Source organism: Pempheris klunzingeri, chromosome 12 (assembly GCF_042242105.1).
Source record: "Pempheris klunzingeri isolate RE-2024b chromosome 12, fPemKlu1.hap1, whole genome shotgun sequence".
NCBI lineage: Eukaryota > Metazoa > Chordata > Actinopteri > Acropomatiformes > Pempheridae > Pempheris > Pempheris klunzingeri.
Genome location: NC_092023.1, coordinates 7,701,221 through 7,725,233, shown reverse-complemented (window position 1 = coordinate 7,725,233; position 24,013 = coordinate 7,701,221). Strand labels below are relative to the sequence as shown.

The 24,013-nt window shown below is 40.0% G+C and overlaps 1 protein-coding gene across 2 annotated transcripts; it reads left to right on the top strand.

Moving 5' to 3' along the window:
* The first annotated feature begins 1,877 nt into the window (after positions 1–1,877).
* LOC139210552 (receptor-type tyrosine-protein phosphatase epsilon-like) lies at positions 1,878–23,945 on the top strand. Of its 2 annotated transcripts, none has more exons than XM_070840596.1 (21): positions 1,878–2,072; positions 8,219–8,450; positions 14,232–14,303; positions 15,057–15,153; positions 15,615–15,688; positions 16,119–16,255; positions 16,407–16,497; positions 16,662–16,738; positions 16,823–16,859; positions 16,952–17,049; positions 17,671–17,790; positions 18,746–18,909; positions 19,753–19,888; positions 20,085–20,234; positions 20,693–20,783; positions 21,150–21,226; positions 21,365–21,499; positions 21,728–21,853; positions 22,043–22,194; positions 23,194–23,329; positions 23,463–23,945. In XM_070840596.1, the coding sequence occupies exons 3-21, from the start codon at positions 14,237–14,239 to the stop codon at positions 23,535–23,537; spliced, it is 2,040 nt and encodes a 679-aa protein (XP_070696697.1). In that variant the 5' UTR covers positions 1,878–2,072; positions 8,219–8,450; positions 14,232–14,236; the 3' UTR covers positions 23,538–23,945. The 2 variants fall into 2 exon arrangements, with proteins under 2 accessions (XP_070696697.1, XP_070696696.1); XM_070840595.1 differs by having other exon boundaries at positions 20,690–20,783.
* Positions 23,946–24,013: the final 68 nt, after the last annotated feature.

Sequence of the window (24,013 nt, the reverse complement as noted above, 5' to 3'; positions counted from 1 at the left end):
GCAGTGATTTTCATGTTCTTTTCAGGTCCAACTAACACATGTAAAGTCTGCTTTGTCATCAAGACAATTCAGTTATAGTGCTAACTTTATCAACTATTTCATTTGATAGGCTCAGCTTCATTTTCAGTTGTATATTTGTGTATTCCCACACAAAACACCTCAGTTCACTGAAAAACATCTGAGGATTTTCCTCTTTTGGAGAGCTGTTTAGATGTGTGCGTACAGATTTTTTTCAGTAAAATGTGTTGTAGACACATTTCAGTGTTATCACTGATTTATGATAACATCATAATAACATCATCCTTCAAAATTGTCTGTGTCACAATTCTCTTTAGAATTTCTATAATCAATAATTTTAACAACTGAACCACTAAACTCAGTCCTGTCATGGCTAGAATAAAGTCAGGCAGGGAAGAAAGAAAGAAAACACAGGAGTGTACGTAAAGAAATAAAATAGAAAATAAAAAGGAAAACAAGTTTCTTATGTGATGACTGACGTCATAACCACCTAAGACGTCCATCAAGCTTGTGAATTAGTATTAAGACAGTTTTAATGCACCTTTAAATGAATGGGTCTCTCAGTCATTTGTTGACTATTTGTCCCACCTCTTGAATGTATTAATTTGGGAACAGCCTCCTGAATGAAGAGTGAATCACTCTGTTATCTCAGTGTAGAATAAATGATTTGCTTTTATGTATCTGCAGCATCAATAAAAGCCACAACAGATTATACCACACAAGTGCAATTGTTTATCACACTGTCTAACTGTGATGAATGCCAAGTAATACATTTCAATACTCACCAACCTCTGCGGTCTTTAACTTTGCCTGTTTGGCTGCATATGCTGGGAGCAGAGGAGATTTTACACAGCTGCCTTTAGTAAAACTGCCCTCAGGTGTTATATTTCTTATATTTCTAACTCATGAGTCACACAAGTAAATGCCACTTATTGCTCACAAGTATTTTATGTTAACAAAATGTGACTGTACACATTAGCTGTGATTGCAGCAGAATATATGCATGTAGGATCCACATACTTTACTAATAACAACATTGAAAATGAAAGTAAATAGATGAAATAAAGGTTTTATACTTTCTCCAACAATACCAAACTTACAATTGGGTCTAGTATTGTAATTTTTTGCGTGAAATTGATGTAATATGTCAAATCCTAACCTTATTTTGCTGTTTGCTCATCCTATTAACAACTTTTTGTGAGCTGATGAAGGCAGCATGAAGACAACATGACCAGCAGATGGCCCTACTTACATCTATGGTGAGTGGTAAGTTTGGCCAGTTCATATTTTACCATGTAGGTTTTGTGATATAAGAACATAAAGTTAAAAAAAAATCTGATTTGCATCGTGTATATATATATTTTTTTAATAAATTGAAATGAAATGATCTACCTGCTGTGGAGCTCCTAGGAGATTTAGGGCTGATAGAAAATTACTAAACAACAGAAAAGTGGAGAAAAATGTCAGCGAACATGCCAATTTGTAACGAGATAAGGTCAGTGTGAATTGGTACTTTAACCTCTAGAGGACAAGTGCAGGGATGTTACACCTTGAGGCTCATCTCATCCTAAAATGTCAACCCTTAAAAAAAAACATCATAAGGGAGAAAAACCAACAAAGTGAGCCTTGCCATGCACAGACCTGCCCTTTGTCGTCCAGTGATGCAGGAATGTGGAGGATGCTGAGCGTCCACCTGATACACTGCTCTGCGCCCGGGGGAGGGTCTCCAGTCTCCTCTCTGGCTGCCATAACGCGGCTCAGCGCAGGCAGGCAGGCAGGCAGGCAGGCAGGCAGGCAGGCAGGGGGGGGGTGGGAAGCGCATCCTCAGAGAGCTTTACAGGAAACATGATCATCAGGGGAACCTAAGCGCAGGCCTCGGCTCCGGTTAAATGATGCGACAACTTGGTGTGTTTTGAGTTTTTCTCCAAAGGACATTGCAGAGGAGGAGGTAGTGGAGGAGGAGGAGGAGGAGGAGGGAGCTGAAGAGGAAAAGACACAGACCAAGATCATCAGCCGCTTCGCCGTGTGAGGCGAGGTCACCGCAGAGCACCACGGTAAGATGCCAAAAAAAAAAAAAAACCAAACAAACTGAAAACCCATCTGCGGATTAATGCGTAAAAACGGACTCGTCTCTGTCGATTATTCAGCCAGCCTCGTCTCTGAAACCTCTCCCCGGCACTCAGTGCAGCTTTGATGCATGAAGCTCCACGCATCTCTCTTATAATTAGACCACGCTGCGTTTCGCCAAAAGCGAGAAAAGGTTGTTTATTGCTACAGCAAATTTCCTGAGATTGGAAACGAATGCAGGCCACGGGGATTGGACTTGACATTTCTGTCCGTCCGCGATGCCATTCCTGAACACGGCCAACATGGAGTAAATATGGGTTAGTGGAGCAGATCCACCCTGCGACCACCAGGATGCTCCATGCGATTATTTCCTCCTTTACTATGGCTGGTTTTTACATTCACAGCAGTGTGATCGGACACATTATTGATTGCGTACTGAAATCCTGACCAGATTTTATGGGGAGGGTTGGAGATGCTCTCTGGTCTAGACAGCCATACACAAGGGGGCGAGCACGCGTACTATACAGTATAGTAGACAGGCCTGTACGCTGCATACTCAGCTGTCACAGTGGATGCTATAGCCTACACTCTATTGGCTGTTTTCTGAGGCAGTAATAATCAGTTTATTTTGATCAGAAAGCTGAAATTTTAATTCTGTATCAACAAAAAAATAAGAATATCTTCTAATTACACATCCACAAAAGGAGCAGAACAGGAAGTCTATAGATTTGTTTTGATGTATTTCACATATATACAAACTGTCATGCACTGCGACACATGCGTATTCATTTTAAATGTTGAGAATAACACAATAAAGTTGCAAAATAACTTGTAATTCTAACTGATGTGGTCCCCCAGTAAAGCGATGTCATTTCTGCAGCTGTGATTGTTTAGTACAGGCTCTGTTGTTAGCGTGGAACTCATTTAACAATGAGATGATCCTGCCATAATCGGCTGGAAATGCCATGTGTTCATACATGAATTATAAATGTTCCTCATTCACCATAACCTCATTCACAATAACTTAACCTCTAGTTCCTTCCCTGATTAAATGGCCTAGTAAAAACTGCTGCTAATTTTAGAATTACCTCAGATTTTTCATCTGTGGTCTAAATATCGGGCTACATAGCTCACATCTTTTTTTTTTTTTTTTTTTCACCTTGGGGAATGTGAGCTATAGTTAGACATGTGCTAATATAAAGATTCATTTTCTGACGATGACTTTTCAATATCCTAAGGAGAGAATGATGTTGATGTGTTAAAGGCAGCCACATTAGCCTGAATAAGTGTTATATAAGAATATTTACACTGTTTAGTGCATCTAAACTCTGACACATGAATGCAGGACATGATAACAGCCTGTGTAGAAAGACGTTACTCATTGCTGAGTCAACGTGAGCCACTTCTCTTGCTTAAAGAACATCCATCCGCTTGATGGATAATGCAGAGGTTGCCATAGATGCTCTATCAGATGACGGCCATAAAACCTATTTCAGGGTTTCACTGCAGGGCATCATCAGGCGAGAGCTTGGAGGTGAACACCTGGGCTGAAAGAAGAATGGAGAGGGGGACATGAGACTGTGAAGGTGGAGGATCAGTGTGTGCTTTAAAAGTTGAGACATTTGATATATGGGTCCTCTTAATTTCAAAGCAAATGAGCCGTGATGGGGACGTCATTGGAATCCTTTTTTTTTTTTTATACTGGAGTTTTGTATATAAAACAGTTTAGGACACCACTATCTATTCACAACCAGGTTTATAGAATTGTTTTATAGATTTTCTCACAGATGAAGTTTGTTTTGGAGAGCTCTTTCATCAGACATGTTCGAGCCAGATAGGATTTGTCTAGCGTGGGAAAGCAAAGTCTTCTATCTAAACTGATTTATATTTGAACATTTTGTTATCTTGATTGCACTCTTCTGTCGTGGCTGGCTAATTCAGTCATGTGGACTAATCAGATGTTAACTTAGCCGTACAAAATGTACTTAGGTGCCTGGGTAATTACCTTTGGTAATTCGCTGATCGTAACTGGTCAGAGTTTCATCACTGTTGCCTTAGAGGTAGTGCTGTCTGCAGGTGTGCATTGGCCAGTGTGAGGTGTTTGGTGAAACAAAGAAATGAGAAAGACCCCATAACCCTCATGAAACACTGCAGTGTTATGTTAAGTGTCTGTGGATGAAAATGACTGTTCCACACACACACACACACACACACACACAGACACATATATATATCCAACCCAATTAAAAAAAAAGTTTCCTGCTCATGACTCCAGTCTGACTCTTATCTGTCATATTTCATTAACACACAGCATCTATTTAATGCTCAGCCGCTTGTCATGCCAAGTCAGTCAGTTTCATAAGTAAACCATGACTTGAGGAAGCGCTCATGTCTGATAGAGAGGGAAGAAACTAAGTGACTTTTCGTTTTAATGAAAGCTACTGCACTTAAACACAAAGGGCTGTTTCGAGAAACATGAACATGGCCATATTAATTAGAGCGGCAGTTTGCCAGGTCAGACTGATGCCACAAAATAGTTTAAAACAATGTGTTTATATCCCAATATTTAAGGATATAACAGTCAGGAGTGGACTGCTGTAGCACCGCTTACTCGATTCACAGTCTCTCCAGCTTTAATCCACTTATACTTTACTGTAGTGAAAGGAGCAAACTTGTTACCCGTGGTTGAGCCACAGTAGAACGAGTGGTGACGCTGTAATTGCAATGATTACGATCTCTTGTCCCTGGTTTCACCTACACTGTGCCCCAGAAGTGTCATTTTCAGAGTCCTCAAACTTGAGGCTGAAGATTACTCTGCTCGTCCTCTGATATGAAGGCACAAAAATAATGATTCTCAGCTATTTCCCTCGGCAGTTGCCACTAATTTCAAAGCAATCGGGTGCGAAGCTCAGGCTCTGACATGCTCAGTAGACCAGTCAGTTAAGGTTCACGACGGAGTGAGGACTTTTATGAAGTCTCAAAGTGGCATCTTTACATGATCACTAAGAAATGTATCATAATATATTGCATTGTATTGTATTGTACAATTGTTTCACCTTCTCAGCATGGTGTTCCTTTATATCAAGCCGTGAAAAGCAGCATTTTGTCTTGTTGTCCAGGCAATTTCTCAGCAGGCAGCCGAGCAGATTGAACTGAATTAGCAAGCATACAGATGCTCAGCATGGTCTGAACTCGTGTGAAATCACATTTTCCAACCTGCCTGACAAAACAGTCCCGGCTTGCTGTCTACATTGAGCCTCATGAATGAAGGTTACTGCATGCATCTGTGCTCTCTGAAGAGTAGTTTACCCCATTATATGTGAAACCCTGGATTCAGCATCTCAGTCAACCACATGGCCCTTGGGGTTAGAAGCCATCAGTATTGGATTTATGTGTCAGGAAGACAGCATGTGGATAGCGTGAATAGCTAACTTTAGATTCATTGAATTCATTGAATATGTGGGGAATGTGTGTGAATAGCAACCATCAGATTTGGGCATGGATTTCAAATATTTTGACCATGCAAATCATCATTAAAACAGTTTTAAAACAACAGAATATTTAAGAAAGACAGTAATAGTGATCTAATTCTTTACTTCATAGAAATAACTTCGTACTTGCTTAGCCACAGTACTTTACTTCAGTGTTGTCTGTGTTTGGGTATGAATTAATGATTGAACCACAGAGTGCTGGGTGATGACTGCACTCCCATAAAACTTTAATGGCCTGCATGTTTCCCCTCTTAGTCAAAGGGCAGAGTGGCACAGAAAGGAAGCGCTTGTGCCTGCAGTAATTGTATGCCGTGAGCACGTCTCCCTCTTCTTTGGGCTCAATGTGCAGAGCTGACAGGAGAACAATACTGTGTGTGAAAAGATGGTTTCATAAAAGTCTACCGAAAGACTTTTAGGCAATGAAATAAAGTATGAATAACTTAACATTTTTCATACATTTTTTATGCCTATTATCATTTAGCTTTGGTTTTTTAACATTAATAATAATATATTAGCTTTGCAAAAAACGTAGCCTGGTTCTTTGAAGCGTATTATTACTTCAGTGTAGCACGTTATCTATTTGATCAATTATTAATATCTTTGTACATCTGCTTGGTTACTAAACTTCCCTTAATCCCACTGTATAACAACCAGCAGGGAGCTCCACTTGGAGGATAAAATGCGCTCAGATACTGTGCCAGTTCTGTGTGGTTACTGCGACTCATTTTTGATTGACAGATTCGGTTACAGGATTAATGTTTGCAGGCCAAGTCAAAGGTCACAGCGCAGTGACAGTTTTTTTTTCCTTTGTTAATCTTTTTAGCTTGACCTTCTTGTATCAGCGGTACATTAAGAAGTTCCACATACAGATTAAATCACCGGAGAGTGACTTAATATTCTGCTGATTGGAGCCACACACTGACATGTTGGAGACGTTTTACCTTAAAGGAACATATCACTTTAGTAATCTTTGCTTGTGGATGAAGTTTGAATGACGGGTGTTAACAAGGCAGGGAGTTTCTATAAAAGAGTTACATCATGTGAGGTGTAAGATCCAGTGTTTTTGGATATTGGCCCATACTAGGATCTAAAAGTCAGGACAACTCAGCCTTTGCTGCATCGTTTTTTATACCACTGTGGTGTGAATGAACATCTATGATCGGATATAAAAGATATGAACAGTAAACAGGATATTATTTAGATGTTTGAATTTTGTGCCTGGGATGTTCTAACCCTAAACGTCATGATTTAAGGAAGTAAAAAAGAAAAAGTATGTTACTGGGACGCTGAAAAGCTCAACTGTGCTCTGTAATGTGCCAGGCAGGCTCCCAACTGGACTTAAATGAATGCTAAGAATGTACCCTTTAAAATGACATTAATAAGAATATGGAGCTAATTATGTGACAAAGCTGCCACATCTAAATATTAACTATAGACATGGCTTTTAACATATTCTTCTAACTGGATTTTGCCACCTTGAGTGCTTCTAAAATTGTCTCTGGCCCATGGGCTGTTGTGGTGTTTGTGCCTCCAATTCTCAAAACTTGGCTTTTGCTTCTAACAATGGAGAAAAACTAGAACCTGTTTCTCGCGAGTCCCCCAGCTTTTATGAAAGTGCAGCACTAAACTACTAGAGCACATTTTAAAGCCTCATTTATGGAGGATCTTTTGACCAGATTTACAGTTCTTGGGTTAAAATGGATGCTTTAGCTAACATGTTCATGTTCAAATGCCAAAAAACATTTGGAAAAACTGAGCACAGCTCCTTCACTACGGGGGGATAAGAGGTGTTTTCCATACCTTGTTCAGTCATTTTCTTCAGACTGAGTGGGCTCGTCCAGCTGGGTCCAGTGACTAATTCACCTCGTCTGCTTTACTTTCTGCTCGGCTTCGTCACAGTGGCCAAGTGTTAACAATATGGCTTTGTGTCTCACACCTGTGGGCAGTGGCACTCTGGGAGAGTAGGAGTGAGGGGCAAAGGGGGCATGCTTTGTTTCTCAGACTCAAGGAGGGCGATAGAATAACATCACAGTCAAGTCTTTGTGTAAATTGTGAAGAATTAATTCCAACATACTTTATACAGTGGTTTTCTTGTACAGTCACATTCACGGACAGATTTGAGGCCGTGTGTAATGGTGTAATTTTAATTGGGCGACACTGTTTGGGAACACCATTCACCAAGCGTTCAATGTATGCAAACTCCTCATGTGCACCGCAAACACTGTTCGGCAAGACTTGTTTGGGGATAATTAGTCGTGCATGGTTGGAGATAAGTAGCTTGTTAATGTTTTTGCTTTGCAACAGTGGGTTCTGTAAGTTGCAACAGAGGTTGTGGCGAAGCACTAAACAGTACACATTCGGCATGGACAGTACACATGGTTTCAGTTCCACACACGCTCACACAGTTGATTAAAAGCAATTCATAATCATTCTCTCAAACATACTGCGCACAGATGCAAACTCCCACTCATTCCACTTCTTGTGTATTCATGCATTTCACTGTTTCTCTGAGTCAGCCTAAGACAGTGAGTCACGGATAATCGGCCAATGTTACTGCTTGACATTACAGTATGTGCAATAGCTTTTGGGTTTGGTTTAACTTCTGTACATTTCTTACTATTGTCTTTTGCTTCATTTTCCAGGTTCCCATGATCCCCTGTGCCTTTATCCCAGTCTAAAGCTACGGCACCGCCAGCGACCTCAGTCATCTCTTCACGCGGTACTATTATCAATATGTCAGAGAGGATGTGAGTAGGAGAAGGACTGAGGGTAGAAAGCCCCAACAAGTCCGTCCAAGATAGGAACTGGGACCACGTGGCTGCTATGGACTGACGGGTCAACTGATACCAGATCGCGCTGGCTTTGCTTCGAAGTGTAAGTCTTTTATTAATCCCTCTGACCACAGACCAGGTCAATTCTGTTTCCAGGAATCGATTGAAATTCAATTCATTAATGTGGAATAATCCAATAATTGCTGCGTCTCCTCTCTAAATGAGACTAATTGGATTTGAATCATCTCTCCATATTGATTCTTTTGACCTTAACTGTGCAGGAGGCAGTGATCTGAGACACTTGAGAAGCTGAGATAAAGATACAGTAGAACTCCCAGTGTGAGATATCATGTCTTTTTGATAGGAAGTGTTGCAATAGGATGTTTTGTAAATACCTGTCATATGACAGTTTTATTTTAAAAGGCAGCCTTGTCGCTCCCTTATATGTGAAATACAGCGCAGCGCATCTGAAGATACAACAGTGACTTATCAGACTGTACAGCTTCATCCTTTTCACTGCCTCTGTGTACTAAGGATGTCTACCATTATGGCTGTTATCTGTGAACCCACAATCTAGACATTTATCTCCTCCAGCTCCATTCCTCTCCCCTCTCGTCTCATCTCGTCTCATCTCTCTCATCTTTCCTCTCCTCTCTGCTGCCACACTTTACTGACATGTGTTTGTGCTCTCGTTCCATCCTTTTCTTTGGCACTTGACAATAGAAGTGGTGGCTGCTTCTGGTATTGTGATATTTTTTGCTCTGTCTTTGTTCCTCCTCTCCCTGGAAACAAAAAAAAAATCTTTTATCTTTTTGTGTACAAGACATGTCTTCTCTTCTGTGCCAAGCACAAAATGTGGATCTGTCTTCGAGGCTATAATGATCTTTGAAGAAACTGAGACATGATTGGATACAGCTACCTATTTGATATATTTTGTTGCTGTATGAAATCTAATATGCTGGATAACTGCTATCCTTATTTTCAATAGCGTTGTTTATGTTTCACTGATGATTAGAAATGTGTTGTCATGCATACTTAGCAGTACTGCTGCAATTGTTTCTATTGTTGGAACCATAGTTGAATACACATTATCTGGCAAATATCCATTCATGTCCTGCACACAGTGTCATGGATGAAACATGTTGAGTAATTGAGAAATCAGGCATTTTTCAAATCAATGGCTGGCTGTAGACTCTCAGTCTTGTTTTATGGTGCTGTGCTTAGGATCGTATTAAACTGTAGTAAATAAAAACACACAGAAAATCATTTTACCTACATTCATGTCAAACGGTATTCACTAATAGAGATTAGATGACACAGCAGTCAACTGGCTTTAGTTATGGCTACATGTAGATGGATATAGACCATTCATTAACTTGGAATTCATAACATAAAAGCCATCTTGATAAAGTAGAGAGCTGTCCAGGGTGCACCCAGCCTGCTGCCAGTGCATGCTGGGATAGGCATGCATCCATACATGCATCCTTAACCCTAAGCAGGATCAGCAGATATAGATAATGCATAGATTGTGAGCATAAAGGCAGATTTTAAAAGATAAGGACTTAGGGTTATTTTTCAGTTTTTGAAATGAAATTACACATCAGAGCACATACATGTGAAGCATTAAATCAGCAGACTGGATTAGTGCTGGAGCCATTTAGATAGTGTGAAATACTAATGCAAAACATGCATGATTGTCTTTTCTCTAGTTTGCAGATTTTAAGACTACCTGCAAAAACAACCATAGCTATTGCCAGCTATGTCCCATTGGCACCTCATTTCAGCACCTCTGTAAAGGTGTAAACATTCCATCATTACTTTTCCCATGTTTTGTCCCCGTGCTTTTAGGAAAAAAATGTAAAGAAAGATGCTGAGCCCACAAATACACCGCAGCAATTTATTGTGTTGCATCAAACCAATGCACTGTGACAGCACATATACTAAAAGAACATGAGGTGGGAATACAGTAGCACATTAGGTACCAGAAAAGGAGGAGGAATATAGACCATGTATGAGTTGTAGAATAGTGATGTGCGCTGTGTTAGCCCTGATGGCACATGATGAGTCTCAGCAGTAAAGTGTGAAATGTGAGTTCTCCTGAATCTTAGTTAAGGTGTTTATCACAGAATACAGTTGATTATCTCTGTGATTTCCCAACAATAGGATATACACAACAAATCTTATCTGTAACCATGACACTAGATTTAATGTCCCATAGCCTGTGATCACTTCATTTCACAATTCAGCTACAAACTATAGTTGCAGATGCTGCAGTGTAGATTTCTTGTGGTCAAGGTTAAAAAAGGAAATGAAAACTGAAAAGTGTGCACCGTAGTGCATAACATACTGTGCTTTACACATGCACATAATCCGGTACTGTTTTCAGTGCAGTGGGCGCAGAATTAATTATTTAATACGAGGAGTTTAACCAAGGTCAGGAGGTCAACACGGAGTCATATGATTATGTTTTAAGTATTTGGAATCCTGCACTAATGTTCGCATAAACGCATTTAATCATCACTTGGACGTATTAGTGTTGTTTGGGATTATTGCAAAGGAAGCGGTGAGGTTAAATCTGTAAGCACAGTCATGTTAAGGACAATTTAAGGAACACCTCTCACCTGGGTCGGTCACCTTTTGATGTGCCATTTTGGAAATGGATAATACATCACCTTCCCCTGCACAATACGCTTTGAATTAATGATAAAAATGAGTGAATAGGCTGCAGGTCTGGCACAAGGAAAAGAGACATTTCTGTGGTTGGTGTTACTATTTCTGATGTCTGTTTTCGTTGAGTCTCATTTTCAGGTTTTCATGTGAGCACCAGAGTGAGGAAGAATTTGAAGCGAAGCAGAACAGATTCATTTTAGGGTGCTGTGAGTCTTGGGATTTGAGAGCTGTACGGTGTTTATCACTGAATTTTCTTTTCTTCGCAGGGTTTTCGAAGTTTCTATAGCCATCTCACATTTAGTGCACATTCTTGTGCTGATCTCTGTTCACAAGCACAAAAGCAAAGTGGATCCATCTTGAATAATGCATATTCGTGCACAAAATATTAACATTACCCTCAAGGTTCAACTAGCATGTGATGCATTCTGAATGTTAGCATTGCATCATGCATGGATGGGATGATTTGCCTCTGCACTCCCAACTCAAGTGATGTAGTATAATTTAATTCCCTTGGAACATTTATGTCAAGCAGGTGCTGGAAGTTGCAGTCATCACATTGGTTTTAGTATTTCATTAAACAGACAGAAAAGTAGGGATCTGGAATGTATGATGCAATAGCTGGTGGGGATGGCAAAGATAATTATACCAAAGCATTACCTCCTTGTTTAAAATGTCTCTTCCAGCGAATCCCCTTTCATATGAGGGTCAGATGATGTCATATGCTAATTAAGATATTTGTGTCGTTTATATAATAAGTGCCATTAGCCATAATGAATAATGTGTTTTTTCTAAACACCTAGAAACCACAACAATTCAAGCCCTCTAAGGCTGAACTGAAGGTATTAAGACTGTGTTTATAATCAAGGACTTCTAACTTCTGATGCCTTATTCTATATGTAGGATGAGGTTTTCATTTGCACTAATGATTTCATTACAAATGCACATGTTCCCTTGTTCGCTTGTATTAAAAGTTAATTAAAATAGATGCATTCATCCTTCAATAAACTGAGAGCTTACCATCTGGTAACAGTTACAGTACAGTGTCCTGCCTTCCCATGCAATAAGATGTCTGCTGTTGCTTCCTCTGCTAAGTTGTGTTATTAATTCCCTCTGTTGGTCAGAGGGCCACACTGCATCACAAACTGTATCAGGAAAGACGACTGAATTCTATTATATTTTTCCATTTACCAGTTCCTCTTTTTCACAGAACGGTGCAGGAAAACATTCAATCTAGATCTCAGTTATCATTTTTTTTTCCCATTTAATCAAGTCACTTAAAATGACATGCATTGACACGTATCTGTTCTCTCTTTTCCTGGCTATATGCCGTGTGTACTGTAGCTGCCAGGAGATGATAGATGTGCAGTGGCCTGTGCAGTGACCCATACACCACACAGCATGCCTTGCAGCATAGAGCTGTAGGATGGGTCTGTGTGAGTGAATGTGACTGGCCCAGTGGGGTAGAGTGGGGAACAGGTGCTGACACTGTCAGCTTGTTAACACTGGGTAGAGAATTGGCTCCTCCAACAGAGTGTGGCACATATGCAACACATAGCCTTTGGCTGTGGGACGTATGTGCAGGCATGCATACATGTGAAATGATAAAGGCAATTTGTGTGCTCGAGTATGTGTGTGTGTGTGTGTGTGTGTTGTGTGTTTTGCACACAATCGTGATTCAGGGACATTAAATATATGTATATTATATACATATATATTATATGTATATATTGTATATGTAAATCTTTGTCCAATCAGGAACGTGAACATTAGACAAAACGAGCTTATTCAGCCAGCGCCACCCTATTTACAACCCTCTGAGTGTGCAGATGTATGTGTGCATGTATGACAGCACATTGTGTACTACTGCAGAGAGACTATAACACGCAAAACATGGAGTAACTTATTTGTTTTCCTATAATATTTTATAAGTTTTGACATAAATTTGGTTTGAGCACATTGTTAGAGTGTCATTATGTTGCTCCGTTTTCCACAAAGGCTTCTTGAGATAGCGTTATATGCAACCCCCCAGTGTTATGTGCAAGGAGGTCTCTCAAAGATCACAAATTAGGCCCCTAGATGACCCATTTTGAGAAGAACTAAATTGACACAATGAATTATTCCATTCATTCTTGTGGCCTCTATAACGAGAAGGGGACTTGGAACAGAGGATAAATTAGGACACTCATTTCTTCCTCCTCTCGTTTATACCATCAAAGCCATTTAGGCAGATTTGCCCCGTTTGCCCAATTTGTTCTGTGATTTCTTACCTTCTTATTTGGAAGACGGGGAGAAAAGAGGAAATGATGTGAGTTCTGAGAAATAGGCTGCTACATTTAGGAGATAATAAGCCACAAGGATAATGTTTCTGAATCAATTAAATTCTGATGTAGTTGTAGGGGACCTGACGTATCATTTTCCTTTCGGAAAGACACTCGCAAAGCTCTGCCCCAAATAAATCACTGATAGCTTCCAGCAATAAAGTAAAAGGGAAGAGTGAGAATGTGGTTTATAATAAAAGGATGGCTCACTGCAGAGGAAGGGAAAGAGATACAGTGATGGAGGGAGCGAACAGTAAAATGAAAACAACACCATCTGGCTCTTCATAAAGCCAAGAGTATAACCTATATACATATGCTAATTTTCACACAACACTCAAAGCCAATTTATCAATATTACTATTCCCCTGAAAAAAGTCCTGCCATTGGAATTACTATATTTACTATATTTTTATAACAGCTATGGCTTTGAGGAATAGCGTGTTTGTCTTATTGTCACCATGCAGGATGCTTTGCCAGGCTGCACAGTGCTGTACATCAAAGACAACACAGCAGAATGAGATGGCTTCTAACAAATACTACACTGAGCTCAACTCCACTGTCAAATCCACAGGGTCCACAGAGGATATGGTTACTGTCACCTGTGGGTTAAAGCCTTCTCTCCCGTTTGATGTCTGAGAATCAGGTTATTTGATATGCTGCTGCTCTTTCAAGTCCACCTGACAGGACAAGACTGGAAGCAGATTTCCCATAAGGACTTTAAGTGCTCAGCAGAGAGACAGACATCATTCTCAAGCCTCATCAAAGATGAACCCTCGTATTTGCCCCCTGTATACTTCGCCAGACTGCAGATGCATGCGTTTCATATTGATCTGGCGCCTTCTAGTGGAATCTTAAAGGAATTACAGGATTTAATCTGTTTTTCTTTTCATCCACAGTGACAATGGTGTTGTTTCTGATTGGAATCTCTATTGCTGTTAATAATTCATCTCATGAGAACCAAACTGCAGGTAAGTGTTGAGTAACTTTAAAAAGATGAAATAACACATTATTCCGCATACCCAATGAAAAGTTGAATTGATTAGCATTGAATCACATTTTTACTCTATTTGATACACACAAAGATTTTGCTGTTACAGCCTTACTTCATCTGGTAAGACCAGTACCTTACAGCACGATAGCTATTGATAACTAATATTAGTAAACTATACACAACTATTGCTGTGCATGTTTTTGAGTCACTGACTTTATAACTCTTCTCTACTTACCATTACCATTTACCATTATCCTGTAATTGTGGCTACAAGTGTCATCATTCAGAGAAAGTTGCATAGTCTTGCTTTAAAGGAACAGACACTTTGAATAGTTGGCTTGTTCGATTTCTTGGAAAGAGTTGGATTGCGAGGGTTGACATCACTGTCATATCTGTTAGTTATATGACGCTACAGCCAGGAGATGGTGAATGAAGTTTAGCCCAACGACTGGTAATAGGGGAGACTCAGACAAAGATAAATAATATATAATGTGTTAATTAATGATTAATTAATGAGCTTTCTGATTTTCAACCTTTGGGTAGAGCCACATCAGCAGTTTCCTAAGCTAATTGGTTCCTGGCTGTAGCTTCATATTTAAAGGACATATCAGATTGTAGGAAAATCACTAGGTGTGTTTCCCAAAACATTAAGCTATTAATTTAAATATCAGATATCAACTTGTGTGAATTTATTTTGGGATTACTCTATTATGATCACTGTGTGTTTCAGAAAACCCCACCCATCAGGGTGCTCATGTGCTGCCCTCAACACTGGTCATATCCCTGCTTCTTATCATCATTGTCCTGCTGACAATCTACTGTCTGAGGTAAATAAACCTGCACACACATCCACAACATATTCTATTTGCCTGTGTTTGTGGGAGTCTCTGCTTTCTCTTTGCTCCGTCTCTCTCCCTTTTAGCGTGTGTGAGCATTAGAGTGAGTGTGTCAGGTCAGGACATTGGGGCGGGGGTGGTTTGAAACAGGCGGCGAGCATTGGCTTATGGGTAAACAGCTGCGCCTCAAGTAAGACAGCAAACAAAAACAAGGTCAGGTCAGACCACAGACACTCATTCACTGACCAACCTGATGACGACATGAGGAGGAACGGCTTTGCCTCTCTCAGATGGTTGATATTGGTTTTGGTATTTGTTGTTTGCCTGCCTTATGTGCTTAACAGCTGTGTTCTAGAGATCAGGGTCAGCTAATTTTTGCCTCTTTAATACTGATGTCTGCCCTTTATCTTCTCTGACAGTTTTCTCTACTTCTCTCCCCGTCATTACCGTAGGTTCAAAAACCACAGGAAAGCTCTCGTTACCTCGGTGGATAAAAAGATCCCAAATGGCTTCATGGAGGATCAAGGTAAGGTATCTGCCAGTGCATGAAAATATAATCTAGCTTTTTAATTTTCATCTCTTTTTTATTTTAATTTTAGATTTAAATTCTTTATAGCCCAGGGAAGTTTCATGATCTGAAGTCCAGGCAACTGTCATGGCCTGGAAAGGTTTGGAAGCTTTCTTAGCTTTCCTAGCACGTGGGGAGCCATATAAACTCTCACTTCAAGTGAAAAATAAATAAATAAATGGAAAGGCCAAATTCTGAGTTAAGACAGTTTCATGCAGCAGCCGCGGCACCATGTTTATGACTCAAGAAATCATTTCTGTCATGTACCCACAAAGGTAGGAAATCTTAATGGCCATCAGGCTTGTTTTTGCAGGTGCTATGAGTGCTTGTAATGTTCTCTATTGGGATACATTAGCAGTCTGACCGTCATATATTCCTTTACACACAGGAGAGCAGACAGTTGTCCTCCTCCCCAGATCTCCCTCGCCATCCAAGAGGTACTTCCCCATCCCTCTGGACTCGCTGGAGGAGGAGTACCGGATACGCTCTGCAGATGATGGCAAGCTCTTCAGAGAAGAGTTCAATGTAAGCACGAGTTTGTGTGGTGTGGACTATGCAGTAAGATCCTGCTAGCAAAGAACAAGTACAGCATATAGTAATAAAATGTTATGTTAGTGGGCTGTGTACCCGTGGCTTTATTTTTATCTCATGAGGATTGGGTTCTGTTTCTTTATAGTCGCTGCCGTGTTACTACCACCACGGGTCCTTTGAGGAGGCAAGCAGGGAGCACAACAGAGAGAAAAACAGATACCCAAACATTTTACCATGTGAGTGAGGATATTCTGCAGAAGACAATATTAACGTAACCTTTAGACTTGCAGTTTTATTGATCACTAAATTGTAAGGAAAGGTGATGTGGAAAACTAAAAGAACCAACAGTATTTACAGGTGTTTTATTTTGTTTTGTTTGTTTTTCTTTTCTCTTTCACAGATGATCATTCAAGAGTCGTGTTAAGTCATCTTGACGGACATCTGTGTTCGGACTACATAAATGCATCTTACATAGATGTGAGTCTTAATTACAATGAAGCTTTTAATGTGGGCGATTGGGCTCTTGGCAAATTATCATTAATACTGTGCTTTTTCACACAGGGTTACAAAGAGAAAAACAAATTCATTGCAGCTCAAGGTAAATCAGACTTTTTAGCCAGGTTTAGCAATTTAAGTAACTTTGCACATTCAAGTACTTGAGACTATAAACTTTTTTTTATTTTGCTTCAGGCCCAAAGCTTGAGACGCTGGCCGACTTCTGGCGGATGGTTTGGGAGCAGAAAACATCAACTATAGTAATGCTGACAAATCTGAAGGAAAGAAAGGAGGTTCGTCGAAGAACATTCTTCCTCTGCATTACATTCTTTTACCAAGTAGGGCGTGTTATAGAGTGAATCTATACAATCTATAGGGCTCCAACGCACCATTAGTCAAACCCTTTTGTATTCTCATGACCCAAAGTCATGGGCATAATTTATTTGACCCCTTTCACAACTCAGAATCTATACAAAGTGTCACCCAGCAGATTACTTAGCATCGTATTAAATTTAGCCACAAAGGGATGATCAATTGAGAGCTCAACAGCAGGTTTGATAGGGCAGAATGGAGGCATTGGGGATCAATGACGGAATAATTGTTGATAAGATCCTAAGAGGCTTCATGATAATTAGTCTGAGAATCTAGTTAATGAGTTGAAACGTCACTGTGAAGATCTTATTGACTGACAGAGTCGCACAAAGTCCCTCTGATTGCCTTTGAATTGGATTGCGAAATGTACGCATCAAATACACGTTTCTATACACACACACGTATGATACACAACAAACGCTGCTCTGCAAGCCTTTGATATCTAAGTTGCAATGATAATGCTCCTGTTTGTTCTTTATAGGTGCAACTTGTCTACTAGTTCAGGAAGAATAACCCCTTTATTGTTGTTTTTCTCTTCCCAGGACAAATGTTATCAGTATTGGCCAGAAAAAGGCTGCTGGATGTACGGGAATGTCAGGGTGGCAATGGAGGACTTCACTGTCCTGGTGGACTACACTATAAGAAAATTTTGTGTTCAATATGTAAGTAAAATATGTGGATCAACATATGAGAGTATTAATGATATTAATGAGGGCTATACAGTAGGAACAAGGAAATTACCTAAGATGAAGATAAATGTTGCTTTTATTTAAACTTCTGAAAAAAATAGTGTTCTGTTCTTGATATAGTTCTTAATTGCTAGAAAAACATAGTCATTATAGCTAGATTCTTATTAAAAATTAAACATGAACAACAAAACATAATGTTCCCCATGAGGAAATTGGAGCGTTTTAGTAAAGTGTAAGAGGATATAACATTTAGTAATAAATGAATAAAAGCCAGTATGGAAACACATTAAAGAATATTACAGGTTATATGTGATAAACAGGATAATATCATTTGGGTGTGTTTAACATACAGTAAACACTGTGCAAATGTGCTGTGTTTTCACATCAACTCATCTTTAATGGCTCGTACACGTACAGTATCTTTTCCCGAGTCTTTGACTGTCGAGTTGGGTGCCCTCTCAGTTTGCTGCGAAGCCTTCAGATTGCAAAATTCACTTTGTTCCTTCTCCATTTGAAGCCTGAGAAGTGCAGATATCCTCCCTGACTCTGTGAAAACTGTGACTGCGCTGCAGCGCTGCAGTACAAGCTGACAGACCGGGTGCTTTGACGTTCAGCTCTCTGAACACAGAGCAACCAAGTGTTCAAGAGAATGAAATTACTCTCTCTTGAGAGAGCATTCATGTTATATGAGAGTGAGGCAGAGGCAAACCAGTACACATGTTTAATAATCATATTCTGTCACAAACTGAGAAAAAATAATGAAAAATACAAAATGTTCAGTTAATTTGAATTTCCTTTCTCCAGTAAGTAACAGTTTTTAGTTGGCTGGCTTGATAGAAAAGAGAGACAGTGAATCTGTCTGATTTTTGTCTGCACACTGAACATTATTCATGCACAGGTATTGACATTATGTGTCTGTGCTTCACAGCAGGGCAGCGACGGTCCCCGAGCTCCCCGGCTGGTCACCCAGCTCCACTTTACCAGCTGGCCAGACTTCGGGGTGCCATTTTCACCGATCGGCATGCTGAAATTCCTCAAGAAGGTCAAGGCTGTCAACCCTTCCTATGCTGGACCCATTGTTGTGCACTGCAGGTAAAAAGTGTAGCGTAAAGGACAGAGATCATATAAGAAAAGCCAAAATAAATCGAGTCGGAGTTGATTCAATTTATTAAGGAAGAGAAAACACTTCTTGAATGAGGAAGATCCTGTTTTGCAATAAATCTATGAGCTAAGATATAATACGGTATGAGTTCTTAATGCTTTCAACAGTGCTTCATGGACTAAGAGGTTAAAGCTAAACTTTAAAAGTTGAGAAGGTTAGAGGTGAATTTATTGCATGGAAATATTGTATGAAAATAAAAACTAAAATGAAGCTCATTGTAGAGGTTTAAGAGCATCAAAAAAATATGGTATGTGCATATGTTTGCCTGGCTAGTCAGAGTAAAGCCTCACCAAAGAAATCTGCAGCCGAATGTAGCAACTGCGGCAACAGGTGCTCGGGGAGAGGGACTGTTGTTCTTGAAAGAGGCCCATTGAAGAGGCTTCAACACCCTGCTGTGGAATCCCAGCTCTGCGCTCCCAGAGGTGCCGTCTGCTGAAATGACCCTTGTAAATATATTAGGAGTGTGTTTGGGCTTCAGAGGTGAAGCACTTTTACACATGCTTGGGGCTGTCCACAAATGACGTCTATGTTCAGAGCAAAGGGATGGTGTGGTACGACATAGCGAGACCGCAAAAACATTTTTAAACCATTATATCTTGTCTGTATTCTTTATGGTGTGAGGAAAAAAAAGTCACTCTTGTGTTGCTATGATTCTATTTTTTCTATATAGATGCATTTTCATACAGAGTTCTTATTTGACATGTTTTGTTTTGTAGCTTGGATGTTTGTAACAGAGACGACCTTGTGCCTTCTTCCGATCTGTGTTTCCGCAGCGCCGGGGTTGGGAGGACCGGGACGTTTATTGTCATTGACAGCATGATTGACATGATGCACATGGAACAGAGGGTGGATGTCTTTGGCTTTGTGAGCAGAATACGAGAACAGCGCTGTCAACTCATTCAGACAGATGTAAGTGTTGACCCTTTCCGACCTGTTGTACCTTGGACAGACAGCTCCGCTCACTTGTTGTTGTGGCATAAACAAGCAGGGCCGTGGAAAACAACCACGTCTATGATGCGAAAAATAGCAAGATATAGTTTGGCAAACTAAAGCAGCTACTTCTACCTTTTTTCGTCTCCTTGACTTCCTTTGTCTTCCTCCTCAGATGCAGTACTCCTTCATCTACCAGGCTCTGTTGGAATACTACCTGTATGGAGACACAGAGCTAGATGTGTGCTCTCTGGAGGGCCATCTGCAGAGGCTTCACAACACCAGGGCTCCTCACGACAGGCTGGGCCTGGAGGAGGAGTTCAGGGTAGGAAGAGAGAAGCTCACTCTTAAACATTTCAGTCAGTAATGAATCGTGCCCATCACCCTGCGCCCTGCATTGGTATATTTTCAAGGAAAACTAGCCCAGGGTGCCACTCCTGGCAGTGGTAACATAAATAACAATGCTTTGAATCAACTAAAACTTTATAAGACACCACCATCTGCCACACAGAATTTACTGTAGCTTGCTGAAAATTTCTCATTTTTGCTGCAAATAGTACCTCACAGTTCCCTACATACTGAGTGGAATTATTCCCTATCGCCTCTTCTTCTTCCTATCTTCCACTCTACAAATAAGAAATGTGTTCATCTGCGTTGCATTTTTAAAAAAATGTTGTCTGTCTCAGCATCACCAGCTTTAAAAAAAAAAAAAAAAAAAAAAATCACAAAATAAACAAACTTTTGGGATCATGTCAATCCACACGTGTTTCCTCCCGTCAGAAGCTGACCAATGTTCGCATAATGAAGGAGAACATGAGAACTGGGAACCTTCCTGCCAACATGAAGAAAAACCGTGTGCTTCAGATCATTCCGTGTAAGGACTGCTCTGATACTCCTCACAGTTTCATAATACATCACATCCAAGTAACATCAAAGCATCACACTTCTGGTGATTTTATAGATGCCGTACCCAGATATATGGCTAATCAGTTCATGTCTGTGTGATCAATGACATTTAAATAGGCCTTGTATCTCGACTTAAAGTTGGGAGTAGAGAGGGAAAGGAAAGCCAAGGTACAACTTCTTACAGTGAAAACTGATATAGGCTCTGGCGTGTTTGGCCCTAATAACACAGCTAAAGTTTTACTTAGCTGCTTTTTTTTTTCCATCAGCCTCTTCAAACTTTTATTTTATTAGGAATCACTTGTGGAAAGTTTCATTTTCCTTTTTTCTTTTGCAGATGATTTCAACCGAGTAATACTCTCAGTGAAAAGAGGACAGGAGTTCACCGACTACATCAATGCCTCCTTTATTGATGTAAGCACTCCCTCATGACCTCCTGTATAGATTTCCCATAGAAGTATATATAAAGCTCATTGTTTCCTTTACAAACAATGCAAAATATTATGTTTACTGCTCTCTCAAGTCTTGTTTACCGGATGATCTGCCCTCCAGGGCTACAGGCAGAAGGACTATTTTATCGCAACCCAGGGCCCCCTGTCTCACACAGTGGAGGACTTCTGGAGGATGGTGTGGGAGTGGAGGTGTCATTCAATCGTTATGCTCACCGAACTCAAAGAGAGGGAGCAGGTACAGTATGCTGCTCTTGCAAAAGTACAGGCTGAAAAGTGGAGTTGCACATTTAAATAATCTTTTTGATTCCATTATTTCAGTCTTACTCGTTCCTGACAGTCTGTGTGTGTTTTTGATTTTTTTTTTTATTGTTTTAATGGTGCACACTGAAAATATGAAAACAAAAATGGGATATAATCAGTCAAATGTAGCCTAATTGTATTTCCATCTGACCTTTCCAACCAGGAAAAGTGTTTCCAGTATTGGCCATCAGAGGGCAGTGTAACATTTGGAGATTACACTGTGGAGCTGACTGGAGATGCACTGTGTGAAACATTCACTCTCAAAGACATGGTGCTCACCTACAGACCAGTGCGTAATGTTTTATTATAACATTTAAAAGCAGTAAAACAGAAATTTAAAAAATTAATTTTTCCGTCTGCCTTTTCTTTCTTGCTTTGTGCCATCTTACAGATCGATCTGTTTAATGTTCATGAAATTTCATTAAATCTACAATTTTTGCTGCATGAAAATAACAGAGTAAGCTCTCCCTCTCTCCAGGAAAAGCAGTCACAACACGTTCGACACTTCCACTTCCACGGATGGCCTGAAATTGGAATACCAGCTGAGGGAAGAGGAATGATTGACATTATTGCCGCTGTGCAGAGGCAGCAGCAGCAGTCTGGAAACCGTCCCATAATTGTGCACTGCAGGTGAGGAACTTCAGTTTGACAATTCTGCAGCATGATGTGTGACTTCAGATGAAAATTATACACGGTATATCATGTAATATCTTCTTTGTCCACTCACCCTTTTAATACAACCCTTCTCTTTTTCTCTGTGGTTTTATTACCTGATTGTCTGAATCTCTCAGAGTGATATTGTTAGGAATTTTAACGGATACATTTTTCTTATGTCTGTTACAATAAATTCTACATTTTGCCTCAGTAGACCTGGTGTTCTATGCCTAAACCACTTATGTGATCCCTTATAAAGACTTAGCTGTGAAAGCTTTGATCAGAACCTAGCTTCAGGTGAAGTGATTCTAAAGCAGCATGCCCCTGTGGGATTGATCCAATCCACTGATTCACAGTCAATTAAAACCTCTCAAAGTGAAATCTCCTCTGACTCCCACTATGATTAATCTGATAAGATGAGCTAACGACAGGAAATGGTGTCATCACTCTCTCCTATTCCTTCATCACCACTTGTCTAAGAAGGGCTTTTTAAAGCTTTTTCTCAGCCCTTGGGAAATGGGGCTAACCCGTTGCAATCCCCAACGTCTCTCTACACTTCTCTTCCAAATCGCACATCACTCTCCCTCCCCGTCTCCCTCTGTCTTCCTCTCTCCATCCCACCATCATTGTAAACATTGACTCAGTCAAACACTGAGCTTCCAAACTGATTAGTGTTAGCGTTTGGATTAGCCTCTCTTTAAGTGAGGATGATTATTAGCACTATTACACAAAGGTCACCTTTTCGCTTGCAAACTTTTTCTCCATTTAAATGGAAAAAGGATGTGCTGCCAAGGTTACAAATGTTTCATTATAGCGTTATTGAAATGGAGAAGTAGACGGAATTTAAACATTTCTTGTTCAACCTCTGCATTTACTCAGTCGTCTGTGGTTCTTTCGCAACTGTGAATTTCAAAGGCTGTCCAGTGCTTACATTATGTGCCGCGGTTGCCAATAGTTTTGTCCTTCATGTTTCAGTGCCGGTGCGGGTCGGACTGGTACCTTCATTGCCCTCAGTAACATTCTGGAGAGGGTGAAAGCTGAAGGCCTCCTGGACGTTTTTCAGACAGTCAAGAGTTTACGCATGCAGAGACCACACATGGTTCAGACTGTGGTAGGTGGAAAACAAGATAATATGAATCCTGCTGTGCAGAAACTGTCAGCCTATTCACACTTGTGTTGTTTGGAACAATTTCTTCACATATATGCACGGTAACATTTTTTTCCGTTTTGCTTTTTCCTTCCAGGAGCAATATGACTTCTGCTACAGAGTGGTCCAGGATTTTGTTGACATCTTCTCAGACTACGCCAATTTCAAATAATAACTGTCAGATACTGTTCTGTATACGTCTGCCAATTTAACTTATGCATTGTTTTCCTGAATGTTTTTTTCTAAAGCAAGCTCTTTTTACATTTTGCACTTGATTACAGATCTAAAAAATGTTGTAACATACTGTAATATAATTGAAAACATCTGTGCTCCAGGAGAGTCTGCCTCTTTCGGGAATGCTTGTTCTCAAGTATTCCAATGTAAAATATAGAAATTATAGTGGTTTACTTAATGGGTTGGTTGGATTCCTGAATATGTAAAGAAATTAGAGTTTTATGTTGCATAAATGCAGCATCGTGAGGGTCTGTGTTTAAGAGTGTTCAAGAAGAGTTATTCAAAAATTGTATTCCAGTTTTATCTATATAAATAATGTATATATATTTTAGTATGTATTGCTCACTACCTGAAATGCATCACTAATATGTTATAGAGTACATGCATTCTCTTTTATTTCTGCTTTGTCTTGTT